Raw genomic sequence first — 16591 nt, 5'->3', positions numbered from 1 at the left:
TGCTACGTTATTTTTTCTTCTAAAATTTTTAAAATATTGTATTTAATACTTAATTTTGAGAGATAATCATCGTGTTAAGTGAAAATCCCTTTAAAAGTAGTAAAATGACCTTTTGGAAGTAAACAGTAATTTTCATTGAAGTTTTTATTACTATAAATGTTTATATTTTTTGATTCATCAAAGCTTGTCTGAACAAACTAATGATGATTTTTGGTCCATGTAAGATCATAACTTTTAAGGAATAATTAAAACTCTTAATGTCAGATAAATAGATGAAATATGTAAATAAACATTTCAAATATCTATTTATATATAATTAAAAATTGCATCTGATTTAAGTACATAAAATCCAATAAATAAAGCACACATCGCTTATATTCATTTATGGTATTTATATACTATATATATGAGTGTGTGTCTGCGAATGATAAAGTTTATTACCAAAACTTCCATCGACATTCAGTTTTTTTGCATATTTGTGTTGGCCAACCATTCTTCTAGATACTTCAGCTCGACATCTTGAAAAATGAGATTGTAAAAGCCAAATTTTTTATATTAGTCTATATCGACTATACATTCGTGATACGTTTTTTGTATTAGATACAGGGGCAATTATTTGGAAAAAGGAAGGACTATATGATTACAAATCGAAATATATAGGAAATAAGTGAAAAACAATGTTGTCAAAAATGTTAGCTAAAAAAAAACTATTGGAAGTAACTAGTAATTACACCGCATGTATGTAATTCACACGCATCTCAAAGATATACCCTTTTAAACTTGCAAGATTTTAACTTTTTTTTTTCTCTCAATAATTTAAAAATGATGGTAATATCACTTATTTTTAATAAAAATTCATTTATATACTAAAATATTAACCTTTTTAACATCGGGAACCATTTCTTTCTTGCTTCTCTTAACAACTCGTGGCTCAATGCAGTTATTGGAATTTACTGAATCAGATGCATTGATATTAGTATTGGTTGTTGGAGACATACTCCGATTTGAATCAATTGATTTAGTTGAGGAGCGACGTCGGCCACGTACACATATCCCGATGTTTTGATCTAATGAACATGCTGATGAAGGACTAGCAAGAGAGTTGGACGAACCAGGAGAACACTCTAAAGATAGGAAATAACATTATATGTAAGTATTTTAGTAGATGCATTTAAATATATTTAGATTTTGATTGAAATCAATTCACCGATAAGAATCTCATCAAAATAAGAACTTAAGCATTCCATAATAAATTTTAAATAGCTAAAAAAAATATATGAGCTTGCCTACTTTAAATGTGTCATTAAAAAAACTTAATGTTATCCATTAATATTTTATGAAAAGTGAAAATGAAACCACACAAAACATCTCATACTCAAAATTATGAGATATTGAAATCATAAACATTAAGATAAATGCATACGATGTCGACTGTGCTATGAATATACCACTCATATCTCATAATTTAATAATTTTTAGAATGGATCTTAAATTGAAAATAAGAAAAGTAAAGTTTCAGGTCTGTATGATGGCTTAGACACGTTTTATTGACACGGAAATTTGTCAGAACTTGCCATATTATTTTATTATACTTGTACAATAAATGAGAGAGAGAAAATAGAATTGGACTACAATGGGGATAGTTACATATCCAACCCCGGTTTCACTGTCAAAAGTGTAAAAAAATATATAGGGTAGAAAATAAACATTCATAATTTTTTAATAAGTCTTTTATGGTTAAAAATGTCTGTAGATTATGATTTTTTAAGTTTCAATCCTGAATTTTGTGTTGTTTAGCCAAGAAATTTGAATTTGTGACCAATTTTTCCCAAAAAATGATAGTTTTTGTGTAACAAAAATTTTGAAATCCTAATTTTGTAGGCTTATAGAATCTACTATGTACATTAAAATAACCAGTATTTATGTTCAAATGATAGATAATGGCCAGGAGACTTTATAATAAAACTGTTTTTTTAGTTGTTTCGTCCATAACTTTTGTACAATGGCCGTTTAAAAAATGTATATCAAATGACAAACGAAATCGAAAATTCACACTTTTGGATAAATTCCTGACTTTAGGATTGAATAAAAATACACTTATAGTCAACGATCTCTCAGATATTAATTATTAGTACATAAAATACTTCGCATAGAAGAAGCATGAAGTAAAAATCCGAATAAAGTAAAAAAAAAATTCGTTTCTTTTTTTGGTATCAACTTTATAGTAATTCATAACTCTGATTAGATAAATTAGAACGAAGAATTCACATGTTGATTTTTCCTTTAATATTGGTATATATCCGAAGCTGACGCATTTGGCGTCTATGTTTATTTCTAAATTCATTTCCCATTGTTTTTCAATCAATACAGAGACATGTCACGAGCGGCCCTCAAAAAACATTTTCACGGAAAGGTAAGCAAAAAATCCTTGATAATGCGCGAAAATTAATTTTTTAATAAGTCTTTTATGGTTAAAAATGTCTGTAGATTATGATTTTTTAAGTTTCAATCCTGAATTTTGTGTTGTTTAGCCAAGAAATTGGAATTTGTGCCCATTTTTTCCCAAAAAATGATAGTTTTTGTGTAACAAAAATTTTGAAATCCTAATTTTGTAGGCCTATAGAATCTACTATGTACATTAAAATAACCAGTATTTATGTTCAAATGATAGATAATGGCCAGGAGACTTTATAATAAAACTGTTTTTTTAGTTGTTTCGTCCATAACTTTTGTACAATGGCCGTTTAAAAAATGTATATCAAATGACAAACGAAATCGAAAATTCACACTTTTGGATAAATTCCTGACTTTAGGATTGAATAAAAATACACTTATAGTCAACGATCTCTCAGATATTAATTATTAGTACATAAAATACTTCGCATAGAAGAAGCATGAAGTAAAAATCCGAATAAAGTAAAAAAAAAAAATTCGTTTCTTTTTTTTGGTATCAACTTTATAGTAATTCATAACTCTGATTAGATAAATTAGAACGAAGAATTCACATGTTGATTTTTCCTTTAATATTGGTATATATCCGAAGCTGACGCATTTGGCGTCTATGTTTATTTCTAAATTCATTTCCCATTGTTTTTCAATCAATACAGAGACATGTCACGAGCGGCCCTCAAAAAACATTTTCACGGAAAGGTAAGCAAAAAATCCTTGATAATGCGCGAAAAATAGGATTTATTGTTGCCTTGAAAGAAAATATATTTTTTTAATAGGTCTTTTTTTAAATAAAACATAGAATATCATAAAAGCTATGACATTCCTTATCACTATGAATGATGAATCTATTTTTATTGCCAGCAAGTGATGATCGCTCAGGATATTGTTCAAAATTGCCTTCTTTTCCTCTTCCACCTACCAGCAGTACTTCCACAATTAATAAAATCGGGGACTTCTTCATCAGTTTTTCCACTCATATATAATTTATTTCTCAAATATCAAATGTTTACGTCCTTCAATTCAGATGAGGAGAGTAAATTTTTCGAACCGAATAAGAGTAGTTTAAATTTAAGTGTGTTTCTTAAATAAGTCCATGGAACTTTTTCTTTTAAAATTCTTACAATAATTTTTCCAAAAAGTTTGGCAATAAAGTTCTCCGACAAGGTCAACCTAAAGCATTAAACCAAGTAGCGCATGGATCACTGTTAGCCTGAGAAAATAGTATGGTCAATATTTGTCATACTATTTTCGCAAGATGTCGCTTTTCTATGACGTCACTCATTTATTTATTGTACGCTGGGATATAACAGGGACTTCTGTAAGCAGGACCGGGCACCTGCAAGCATGAATTCAAATACGCGTGCAATATGGGTCTATTAAAAAAAAACAATGCAACGTTTTTGGTAAGATAATGACTAATAGCTATTAGTTACTTTGTGGACACCATCTTTATTGTGTTTTGTAATTCCAATCATGCCCACTAAGTGTTGTGCTCCAGGGTGTAGAACGGGCTATGGCAACAATCCACAACAGTCTAGTGTTAAGATCCATCTGTGGCCAAACAAAGAGATAACCGCGGACTTGATACCACTTGGCTGAGAGCCATTCCAAGAGAAACAGATCTGAAGAAGATAGATTAGGCATTAGAAATGACCCTCTTCGTCACCAAGCCAACAGCCAGAAAATATTTACCTTGTCTTCTTTCAACTGCACTCATGTGGCAGAATGTGAGCTCAGGACTTTATCTGTAGATCTGCTAATCTAATTTGGTGTCCTTGCCATCCCAAAGACACCTGAAAAGAGTTGCTGCTCCAGTCAGTGTTGAGTCTGGTCTACCACTCATCCAAAAGACAGAATCAAAGGCCTCAGCATAAGAATATTACCCTGATGATAGATTAAGTGTACTCAGCTCAGAAAGTGGAATTCGTCAAGGGAAAGTTCATGGGTTGTGAGAACAATCCAGCCACCATAACAGTTTTTACCATCAGGATGAAGTCAGCTGGAGGCAAGTACATGGATGTTGTTGTGCTTGTGCCTGAGTTCAATTTGACAGCTGAGTTTATCTATGCCCCTTATGAAGTTGTCATGAAAACACTCGGAAGTGGGCTTCCCGGTAGTGGCACTCTCAGTAGACAACCATACCGCCAACTGCAAGTTCTACGAAAAACAGCTTTGCAATGCGCAAACTGATGACTTCCATCCCTTATCCTCAGGAAGAAACAAAGAAAATTCACCTGCTGTTTGACCCAGTGCACAACTTCAAAAACATCTACAACTGCCTCCAACAGGTGAAGGTGCTCGAGTGCCCATCAACACTTGGAAGATCTGAGACTTTCAGACCAAATTTTGCCCACCTCAGGGAGATTCCCTTCAAGGAGTCTCACTTCAAAGTCAAACAGGCCCACAAATTGACACTCAAAGCATTGAATCCTACAAACCTGGAGAAGACCATTGTGAAATTGGTTGATGCTGTGTTTCACGAATCATCCATTGGAGCACCTAAGTACTACTCCAAAGAAGACAACACACAGGAATTTAAAGACACAGCCGAATTTTCAGAGTTTGTCAGAACTATGTGGAATATCCTCAACGTCAAGACACCTGAAGTTGGCTACGAAAAGAGAAATGAGCTTCGGGAACCAATCTCTGAGAAAAACAAACTTAGCCTCTCTTTCTTTAGAGATTTTGTCAACTTTCTCATCGAGTGGCAAGACAGTAAAGCACCTGGCCTCACAGCAGAAACCTTCCTAACAAAGCAGACGTTCCTTGCCGCAGCATATCTGGCAGAGTATCTTCTCCTGGATGAAGACTTCTCCTCTGTACTCCTTGGCATGTTCCAGTCAGATCCAATCAAAAAAAGGTTCGGCTGGGTCAGACAACTTAGAGGAGGTATCTACTACATCAGCGTGAGACAGATCCTGGAAGCAGAGAACAAGATTCGTATTCTGAGTCTTGTCAAATTCTCGGGTAAATAAGATATATGTTAATATAAAGCTTCTTTATTTAGGTATTACTTATTTTACAATATAATAAAATCATTACAATATTTTACTTTTTTAAATTTTCAGGTATGACTACTTCAGAAATTAAAGTTCTGCTGGATGAAGACCTGGCAAAAGCTGAGCTCACTTTGATTAACTGGCAACCATATGACCTTCAGGAACTAGTTTCCAAGGGAAAGCGTAATGCTTTCTACTTTGTTGCCGGGTATATTGGGTTTTCTTTGAAGAAGATCAGCTGTACAGCATGACAAGAGTTAATGGTTATCAAAGACACACCTCCGGACTCAATAACCCTCGTTAGCCCAACCAATCAGTATATAGACCTGAAAAAGTTCATCGACTTAATGAGCAGAGGGGGTTGTTGACTAAATTCGACCATCCTTACCTCTCCTGTCTTTATGCTCAATCCATGTTCTCTTACATCACAGCAACTCCTGAAGAGAAAGACTGTTTACTTAGCACACCGAATCCTAGAGCTTCATTTGTTGCCACATTCATTCACAGGATGCAGGATAGTTTTAACTCTTACATTATCTCCGTTGTGGTAGTAAAGTGCGAGGAAGGACAGTCCTGGTCAGCTTTTCTTCAAAGAATTTCATTGGCTTTGTTTTATGTCACGGGTAAAAATTTAAGTGCTAAACTGAATGATGACATCTGATTATTAACAAAAAGAAAATGACAGCAAAGAATTCTGAAGCTAATAGAAAAAAAGCTAAATTTAAATCACAATCTTCTGACTTGTAGACTTGGACCAACTTTGTAATTTTAGATAGTGCCTTTTCTTTTTATATGTTTTTAATGTTTATTTTGATTAAAGTACTAATAAAATACCACTTTTTTAAGAAATATATAGCCTCATTTTTGTTATTTTGATGATTTTTTAAAAAAATTTATTTTGAAGCAAAACATTTTAAGAGAGACATTCTATATAGAATAAACTAAGACCCATATTGGAAATGTGTGAGCGCAGTGTCCTATCCTGCTTACAGGAGTCCTTGGAGAGGGATGAAACATGCCTCACACCCTTTTGCTGTGGGTAAAAAGAAGAAATTATTTTGTTCTTTTTTTTTTTAATAACCAAAGGAGAAGAAGTGTTATCAATAATTAAGGGTGATAATTCTGGTAAGAATAGAAAAGCGTGCGAGGAGAAAAGAAGAATTACTTATGGCATCATTGATTAAATAATATACATCTTCTTCTATCAATCATGAACGTTATCATTCCCGCCTTTATTTTTCAATATTAATATAATATGAGATGTTGATAGTCGATAGAGAACTGAATAAAATCCCCAAAATGACGTCGCCTTCTGTCTGGATTTATGAAAATGGAGGCCCAGGAATTTGGAAAATGCTTACCGGATGAGAAACAGATGGTTTGTCGGATTTGTCGATATAAATGTGCCTTTAGTCCCCTGTCTAGAATTACACGCCACTCATTATCCTCATCTCATAATAAGAGTATCGATATTCATCTATAAAATCAATTTAACGATGAATACATCAAGTCAGACTTTAACTCTGATCTCACAACGATACTTATTGCATGTAATATAACCTTATCCATTGCTAATCCTCTACGTTCAAAAATTTATGGAGAAATACAAGGGTAAACATATCCCTTCCCGAGGAACCATCATTAAATTAATGGAGGATGTTGGTACTGATGTCATATATAGAAATACATATAAAAATGTTTTGAGTCATCCAAACCAAATGACGATATAGTTATCAGTAAAAAGTATTTACGAATATCGAAATGGAACTCTGAATTTTGTACTATCTCACAGTAAGTATTCAATTTTTTTTTAAATTTAACCATAAAATATGATTCTATTTTAGCTAAACATATCAAGAATTATGATACACAACTCAGTAAAGGGCAAAAACAACTGCTTAAATGGTCACAACAACGGGGGTAGTAGCTTTGGATGGTTTGCAACTAGTTTGTCAGAGACTACTTACTTCGCTTTAAGACTTGGGTATGCTAATTAGGTTTTCCAATATTACATAGTCAATAAATATTACTTTTTTATCACTAAAGGCTTAGCTATGGTTGATGGGCTCCAAGAAATGGTGTTCAGAAAACTCATAAAAGGCAAAAACAACTGTTTAAATGGTCACAACAACGAGGGTAGTTACATTGGGTGTTGCATTATAATTAACAATTGTGTATATCCATCATGATAATAGTATGTTGTTATATAAGCATACCTAAATAACGGGGGAAAATCTTTTTTGATGCTATTAATAGGGAGTAATATCGCCGGACATTACTACATAATTAGCTTTTGCTCTAAATCTTTACGATGAATTTATTTATAACATTTTTTTATTAGTATATTTATTGTCTAATTTTATGATTTTGACATTTACTTTATTATTAATAATTAGTTAGATCTCATCGGTAGAGATATATCTATCCTGTGCACAATTGTATATAGCAACTTCCACATGAAGAAGAGGGGTGATTATCTTTTTGATTAAACTCCACGTCTTGCTTGTGTATTGCAACCTAAAGTTATGACATATTTAACTGAATTCCGATGTTAGAACAAGAAAAAATTATCTGGATCAATCTATTATTTCAATATTCTGTATTTATAATTTTTTATTATTAATAGTTATATGATTTTAATTGTTTAATTTTGAATATTTAACTTAAATGTTTTATGGTTTATTTTTTAGTATGTAGATTATATTTAATTAAAGCCTTCTTTTTTAAACTTTGAGCTTCAAATATATTTCAAATACTCTACTTTGTCGTTTCATTAGCTATTATTCTGAGAATAAGGTTCATAATGAATTACAATTTCATGGAGTGTGACATTTTCAAATCTACTGTAACGGATAAAAAACGTCGAAGTCAATTATACGTAGTATATCTTCATTAAACATTTTGCTAATAAATACATTCGTTATACCCTCAAAAATCATAATAATGCAGGCAGATGATAATCACATCAGTATTTTAAACAATGATACCATATGTCTTTTTTCCCCCCCCCCTTTCTCCTTGCACGCGTTTTTCTCTACAATATTATAAACTATATCAATAATACATTATTATACAACCCGAATGAACAAGTTTTATTATTGGTATTCTAGGTTCTTTTGATATAGGAAATATATTCAGCCTCCAATCAGAAATCATCTTGTGTAGCCCTTTTGTACATATTGATATATGATTTATAATTTTTATTATTTATTATAATAATAAATGTATAATTTAAGATACAATGGTGAATTATTGCCAGAGGGGGGAACTTGGACTCGAGACTCGAGTTGGACTGGAGTCCATATTTTGAAGACAATCTCACAATCAAGACTTGACTTGAACTCCATAGCTATGTCTTGTTACCCCACTTGGACTCCAAAGCTATTATATTATAAAAGAAAAGCTTTAACAATATGGACACTATATTACTCGTATAGTTATGGACTTGAAATGAGCATGAATGACATCTGAGGACTCCATGGAAATATTCAAGGACTTTGGAGTTACTTGAGATTCGACGAAGATATAATATGAATAGCAATTAGGAATAACATGATTTAACTCAACCTAATAAAGTAATTACTTAGTCATTTTATTTTATTAACAGCAACAATGGCCCATTAGATTTGAAGTAATTTGTTTCAAATTTGCTTTATAGGAATATGTAAATATAAAATATTAAAGACTATATTAAAATAGACCTGCATTATTACGTATTCAAACTTATTAATACTATGTAATAAGTAGAATAAATAAATCTGTGACGTCATGGAAAAGCAACATTTTATTGACCATACTATTTCCTCAGACTAAAGCAAAGAATAGTGCTCGATGCATTACTTGGTTTAATGCTTTAGAACCCAAAGCCAACCATACTCCTAGGAACTTCCAAACGTTTAATATTTTCTTATGTACTGAAATCTTTTCCGGATACTTCAAACTCCCTTCTAGTTACTCGTCCCGGTAATAAATGAACTTTGAGTACACATAGAAATTTCACCAACATACCCTTTTGGTGTAGTTCATATATGAAGCTTTGATTATTCTTCCATGTTTCTCAATTTTGTTCATCTTTTCTTGAAAAAGTGTCGTGCCCGTGCGTGATTTTGTAAATATTATTCCCAGCTGATTTACAGAGTCCACGACTGCACAGCCTGCCATTGATTTAAAACTAAACCGTCCCTCTTATATTGAAATTGGCTAATCTTCGTTAAAGAAAATATTCATTATTTCGATCCTGGAATCTTTCATTATGTCTGCAAGTTTTCCTTGGAGGAATTTTCATCCTATAGTCCCTCGTAGAATACAAGATTCTAATTTAGTAAATCGATTGAGATGGAGGATCAAGTTAAAAGTATCTTCCTTCAATTTCTCCTATCTTCCGTTGGTCCTAACTTCTACAGATGATAGAAGTTTACTTTTAAAGTCTTAATGAATGAATAATTATCTACATTCTTATAAATTGATAAATTAAAAGAACATCTGAATACTAAATTTGTCTCAGTTAGAATGATTAAATTATTCATATATATTTTAGTTTTATTGTGATAATTTCATGTTGTTGTAGTAACACTACAAACATATCTTCATTCTATATTTCACATCCAGACCCTTTTATCTGAATTGGAAAGTGAATTGATCCCTTCGTAGTATCAACGATTGAATATATTCATTGTTATATATGGATACATGAAGATATCCAACTCAAGGAAGGAGTGAACACTACTCCTTTATGAAACTTTGTTTGTTTTTTCTTCTTCGTATGAGTTTCCATCTTATTATCATCCCGTAATAGAATGAGTGAGGCATATAAACATAGTTGATAATTTATTTATTTGAATTTATACGAATCACAGTATTATGAGATTAATTATTATTATTTATTACGGGTTATGCCGTTATGATAAGACATGGAAATCCTAAAGAAATTAAGATAATATTGTTTTTTTTTTCTAGTACACCCCATAAAAAATAGAATGACTCAACCAATAAAAGAATCGAACAAAAATCAATAGATACGTATATTATTAAATAGATTATTTTTGAATTAAACATTAATATTTTTCTACAATATAAGCTGATAATATTCCTTGCCACGTTGAATTATGAATAAATTGTAAGGTTCTAAAGAAGAGTGTCGTTTTTCATCAGTTTTTGGACTAAAAATGGAAATATCTTGAGTTCAGAACAAGATATAAAATCAATAATAACACTTTTACGTTAGTTTTATTAATCCTATTCATAATTTGGTGATTGTCTTAATGGTGAAAAATGACTCAGAATAATAATTGGTCCGAATTACTATACTCTCAAAAATTTCTGAGACCTGATGCGTAAAAAAAACAAAACTGAGATCAGTTTTGGATAATGCGCTCAAAGATAAATGCCGCCCTTAGCTTCAATTCATTGGAAGAATTTATTTTCCTCATTGTAATCAACAATACCAATATAACTGATCAAATCAATAGAACCAAAGTTTATTTTCCTTTCTTTCTGTCTTTCCTTAAATTCAACATTTATCAAACCCCTATATGTTAGTAAGAAAATTACTTTTATAAATATTTTTTTGAATACGTAGTAAAGAAAAACAATTGTCTCTAGACTTATTTTTATTCTATATAAGATCATTATGGCGGAAGCATCTCCAACTAAAAAAAGAATTAAATATTTCCCATCTACTGTTACTTAAGAAAACATATGCATAAGTGCTTATTGATTCCAAGAATGTTTTTCCAACTTCTGTATCTTATTCAGAACTCAAGATATTTTCTTTTTCAATGCTGACTTTTTGTTAGTGTAATGTCCTCACTTACACTTGCATGATTAAAAAATGCATTACAACTTAATTTTCAAATTTTCTGGAAGCAATGTTAATTTTTTTAATAATGAACGCTCTCTTTAATGTCTTATAGGTTCGAGGGTGATTGATTTTATGTACAATACAAATATTATAAATTTCTTTTAAAAAAAACTTTGAAATTTTTCGATTGACTTAAAAATAAGTAATATCTAATTACTTACGTTTATTATTTTCTTGGTATATGTCCAGTCCACAAACGCGGTTATGATGTGATAATAAATTACTAGAGGAACCACATATCGAAGGTATAATACATGTTAAGGATGACGTTTGGTGAGAAACAGAGTTATTCTCATTATTTACCCTTTCATTTATCAAAAGTTCTTGAGAAACAGTGAGAGACGATGTCATTTGATCATTTGATTCAGGAACACCAATTCCTCGATGTTGTAGATTGATAGGATAATGTCTCTCTACATGGGTATGTTGTGGGTCTATCTCATTCATACATTATAAAATTGCATATATTTTTGTAAAAACCACCAAAGATATATAACCTTACCTTCACCCTTGCAAACATTGGAAAGACCATTTTCATGAAGAAACTCATCCAAGTCCATGTATTCAAGAGTAACGTCGTTCTGACCTTCAGATACAATTATATCATTATTCAAAATTTCTCTTTCTTGCTTTAGCTTTGTAATTGTTTTGATATTATTTACATCGTTGGCAGATAAGTTTGTATTGTATCCAAACTTCTCATCAAAATCATCCTTAATCAATAAAACAATGAAGAAAATAATAATCGATTTAATCATTGAAGATATTTAATGAATACTTTTAAATTTTTCCCTTAAGATTTTACGATGTTATTTTTTATACTAAAGTGTTTGAACAGCAAAAATTATATTATTATGACGATGCAGCTACATACACAGTTAAATTATAGGTTTTAAAAGGATTTTATGCAATAATTTATTTGTCAAGAGAAAAAAAGTTTTATATTATAACTTTCTACACTTGTCCCTGACAAGGGATGTTATTTTAAAGCTGGTAAGCTAAATATGAAAAAGAAACTATGTGATAAAGAATATTTAGTATATGATATAAAAAGATAATAAATCATAATAGCAAAATATATCTTGTGCAAAATGAGTCACTTTGCCATAAAATGTAAGAATATATCGGTAAAAAAAGATATGCTAATGTTGAGATTATTATAAATAAAAGCATCAATTAAGTTTAATTCAGAAGACAACGTCAATCAAAATAGTAAATACTCAAGAGAAAGATAGGAACAATAAAGGTATTTTTATGCGTCCTATACATTAGTAGTGATAACATTTTCACGTTTTTTTTTCTATAACTTAATGTATATACTTACTTCCTTGAATTTACTATGAATGGACAAGATATTATATTAATTTAAAGTGTTTTTTCACTCTTAAAACTGATCAATCTTTATTTTTTAAGAAAATATCTCTCATATATGTCGTTAACTTGACCGCAATGCCCTTGTTATTCATCTTGCTGGAATCAACCTTTTTCCGTATTTGTCTTTTAGACCCTGTATTCATTAATTATTATCTGAATAATAATTAAAAAATTAAAAGATGGCAAAAATTAAAATACAAAAGGTTAGATACCTCATGTGTTTTGACCCAATGAGTGATGGATGATAACTTGGTCGTTCAACTCAATGATAACATTAGACAAGAGAGCCGAAAGATAAGGTCAACTTTAAGCAATGCCAATCAAGAAAGATTGTTAAGCTTAAATTAAATTCAATATAAACTTGTAGGCATGTGTTTCCATTCTAATAATTATTGTACAGCATCATGCTATTTTTAGTCTTGAATCCTCACTTATTGTAATACTACCATTCTTGAACTCTTTTTGATTTTATATGGCGAGAAAGAATAAATTAAGTTTATGTATATCAATATGCTCTATCAGCCATACTTTCGAGCGCTTGTCCCGCTGCCCATGTATAGAAACCTTTGAAAACTAGGTTCTTTTAGACATAACTCTCTGTCAAATCTCTTTATGTGATTTGTAACGTGCTACATTCCTGAAGTAATAATCTTCTTCTTTAATTTTTTTTTAATTATAGCGACACAATTATTTTCATTTTTGTATGGAAATGAGTTTTTAACAAAGTCATTCACTGCATTGAAATAACTCATTATGATTAAATAGTACCAATTACCATGTGCAGTTTCGCTCCTGCCTTTGGGCTCTAAAATATGACTAAAGTAGGTTTGGAACTTTTGTTTTAAAAAAATTGCTTAATAAAAATTGTTAATTTATGAAAACTGTGATTATCAAAGAAAATAGAAAGTAATAAAGTAAATTAAAGAAATTACTATTAAAGTAATTATTCCCATTGTTTATAATAATTAATCGTGTATTTTACCTCAATAAAATTATTTTTTTGATATTAATTTATTGTATTCATGTTCTTTTTGGTCCATTTGATATCTGTCACAAAGGAATCTAAAATCTCGTGACGTAACTCTTCTTATAGGGCTCTGCTCATAATAATCTCCTTTTAAAAAACGTTTGCAAAGATGCAGCGAGGAAAATTCTTACAATTTTACAGTCCTTATTTTTTTTTCATATGAAGTAATCATTTGTTAATCAAAAAAATGGCTAATAGAAAAATGCTATTTTATGATCGCCATGGCCTTGAAGGCCTAAAAAAAATGTAATTAAAGGAATCTCTCGAGTATTAAGAAGCTAAATCAAAAATTTCAGAAAATCAATTCATGGATTTGGCCCTGATTTCCGGACACACACACCCATTTTTGATTTATAGATTGTACTATGAAGAAAAAAAAAGGATAGCTAGTATACGGTCAAAATTTACTTATTTAAAAGTTTTTTTGTTTTTTTTTCAGAAGAGATTTATGTTTGAGTCAATACAAACTACTTCAACGAAGAAGTATACTTTGGGTTTCATCCATTCCTTACAATTATATATTTTGATAGTCGCTGAATAATTATTTGGACTGAGATAATATTTTCTAAATGATTTTTTTCACTTTCATGAGAGGTCTTTAATTTATTCTTTTTTGGACCTGAAAATAGTTTACCAATTAACCCTAGGACATGAAGCTGGTTGATAACTTCTGGACTACAGAATTCATTTGCAATAAATTTCTTTAAGCCTAAACAAGATGTTCTCGTTTTAAATGTACTTACATTTTTTTAAAATAATTTGCAAATTAATTCTTCAGCTATTTTAAATTTTATATGTAGGTATTTGTTCAAATCGATTAATGTAATTTTCTTCTGTCTTCTATGACTTAATATATTTACGAGGAGTTAGAATTTGTATAACAAACAATATTATTAATATAAAATGTTAACACGAATTAGAATAAACAATGCTTTATTAAATCGTATTAATAAGTATTCTATTTGACAATAAAGTTAATTTTTCGCATCTCAAAAATGATATAATGTTTCCTCGTTATCATTGATTCAAAATTAGAGATATATTCTTTAAGTTTAGAAATTGAATATTTCTTAATTTTATATCCTTCAACTCTATTCTATTAATTACAAAGTTCATAAAAATGATAAAAACTTCTCAAGATAGGTAAATTTTTTGAATACCTGGTAAGTAAGATTTATTTGTTAAATTGATTCCTTATTTACTAATGTTATACCTAGATATTTAAATCATTCACTGTGTTATATTCCTATATTTTGGGTCCCAATGACGTCATCTGTTATGCTATAAAAATTTTCGGTGAGAACTAAAACCTGACTAACCTAGTTATAATAACATAGAGTATCTTAAAATTTAAATGTTATCGATGAATTAAAGGATGAACAAAAGGAGACATAATCAGGAGATATGATAACTTCTTATACAGAATAGATCCCTTATTGGGAAATCCGACTAGACCGAACTTTAAATAAGTCTTAACACCTATCCCATTGTATTTTTGAAGAATTTAGAGATTTTCTACGAGATTATTGATTAAAAAAATAAATAATATAGGACCTGTTTATATATATACAAAACTGGAGCTTAAGTATATTTGTATTTCTCTAAATAATAAACAATAGTTTCGAAAAACCCCAACCTTCAATAATTAGAATCCATTGCGGAATATCCTCCCCGGTTTTATTTTACAACTCCGCTACTGATTTAGATTCCTCAGAATCTTTAGCATCTCTCGGATTCAATCTTCTTTGAAGTACTGCGTGACAAATGAATAATAAAATTATTGGATCGAAGATGTTTATATCAACTACTAAATAATTTTCCGGAGGGTCCGTGACACTCAGTTTGATTTAAGGACTTTTCTATGACAAGTTACTATGATTAGACTTTTTCAATTACCTTATTTAACTAGATTGATATAGTGTGAAGACTTCAAGATAATTAGAATTATCAGAATCTTATTAGACAACAGCAACAAATTGATATTATAATATAATTATTAGTATATAGAAGTAGTTTCTGAATATTTTCCGAATTAATTTGAACATTTTCAATGTGATTTCCCTCTACCTCCTTATCCCGAGCAACGCCGGATAATTCTTAGCTAGTTTATTTATAAAGAACGTAGAAAGAAAAACAAATATTATTTCTAGGCGAGTAAAACTATGTCATATCAGTTCGTTTTATTCTTATTTCAACTCCAATTTAATAAATTTCTTAGCTTATGAATAGAATAAATTATATTTAAAAGGTATTTGTTGGGCCAATTAAAGTTACATTAATCAATTGATGATAGATGAAGTATAGCTAATAGTCTGACGTGCATGGTAGGGCAGCAAAATGTGGCCCCGAGAGATGGATTTAGAAATACTGATTTTCTGTCCATCCTTGAAAAAGGTCGGAGGCATCTTCTTCCCAAAGGAGGCCACAACGCCGAGGACCAGTGTTTGGTCCAGATATTTGGTGTGGTAAATCCCTTGGACAGTTTCTTTTGTTTTCGCAATACAGCGGTCGTTCCTGCGGCTGTGTAATTAATCAACTGTGAAAATCTTCTTCTCCAAGAAATGTTTCACAATTAAATCATTTGGTTTGATCCATGTGATCTTCTCTAGCCTCCTGGCTTTCATGCCCTCTGTCAGAAGGTGGCGTGGGTCTTTGTGAAAGAAACTAATCACAAGTTGTGCTTTATAACCTCCTGTTGTTCCTAGGAGCCACAGAAAAGCCGTTGGCGTGGCGATTCATCAACTTAGTAGGATCCTCCTTTATATTCTTCTCCAAACTTTAAAAGAATTTCGTATCCCTCTTTAAATTATCCCCTCCACCTCCTGACATTCCTGAGAAGTCTTCTCAATTTTTTTTTCTTCTTGGCCAACTTAAAACCAG

The 16591-nt window shown here is 30.7% G+C and overlaps 2 protein-coding genes across 17 annotated transcripts in view; one reads left to right on the top strand and one right to left on the bottom strand.

The window, feature by feature from the left end:
• The window catches only part of LOC121127193 (uncharacterized), a 101935-nt gene that overhangs the window by 25615 nt on the left and 59729 nt on the right, over nucleotides 1-16591 (bottom strand). For 10 of the 14 annotated variants that reach the window (XR_011782719.1, XR_011782720.1, XR_011782724.1 and 7 more), the window contains 3 exons: nucleotides 11813-12023; nucleotides 11472-11744; nucleotides 880-1124 (listed from right to left, as the gene is read on the bottom strand). Coding sequence is in view for 6 of the 14 variants with exons in the window: in XM_040722534.2 (XP_040578468.1) it covers nucleotides 880-1124; nucleotides 11472-11744; nucleotides 11813-12023 (729 nt within the window). In the remaining 8 variants the exon portion in view is untranslated. Of the gene's footprint in view, nucleotides 1-441; nucleotides 519-879; nucleotides 1125-11471; nucleotides 11745-11812; nucleotides 12024-16591 lie in introns of all 14 variants that reach the window. The other 4 variants (XR_011782725.1, XR_011782726.1, XM_071892151.1 and 1 more) reach the window with 2 other exon arrangements.
• On the top strand, nucleotides 1016-8178 carry LOC121127195 (uncharacterized). 3 transcript variants are annotated; one of them, XM_071892152.1, is made up of 5 exons: nucleotides 1017-1149; nucleotides 3313-5418; nucleotides 5520-7241; nucleotides 7309-7434; nucleotides 7497-8178. In XM_071892152.1, the coding sequence occupies exons 2-3, from the start codon at nucleotides 4629-4631 to the stop codon at nucleotides 5699-5701; spliced, it is 972 nt and encodes a 323-aa protein (XP_071748253.1). In that variant the 5' UTR covers nucleotides 1017-1149; nucleotides 3313-4628; the 3' UTR covers nucleotides 5702-7241; nucleotides 7309-7434; nucleotides 7497-8178. The 3 variants fall into 3 exon arrangements, 2 of the variants coding, with proteins under 2 accessions (XP_071748253.1, XP_040578471.2); XM_040722537.2 differs by having other exon boundaries at nucleotides 7295-7434; XR_005867632.2 differs by lacking the exon at nucleotides 3313-5418 and having other exon boundaries at nucleotides 1016-1149; nucleotides 7295-7434.

The sequence above is a fragment of the Lepeophtheirus salmonis genome, chromosome 12 (assembly GCF_016086655.4).
Source record: "Lepeophtheirus salmonis chromosome 12, UVic_Lsal_1.4, whole genome shotgun sequence".
Taxonomy (NCBI): domain Eukaryota; kingdom Metazoa; phylum Arthropoda; class Copepoda; order Siphonostomatoida; family Caligidae; genus Lepeophtheirus; species Lepeophtheirus salmonis.
Note: the sequence above shows the minus strand (reverse complement) of the source record. Positions and strands in the feature narration are given on the sequence as shown.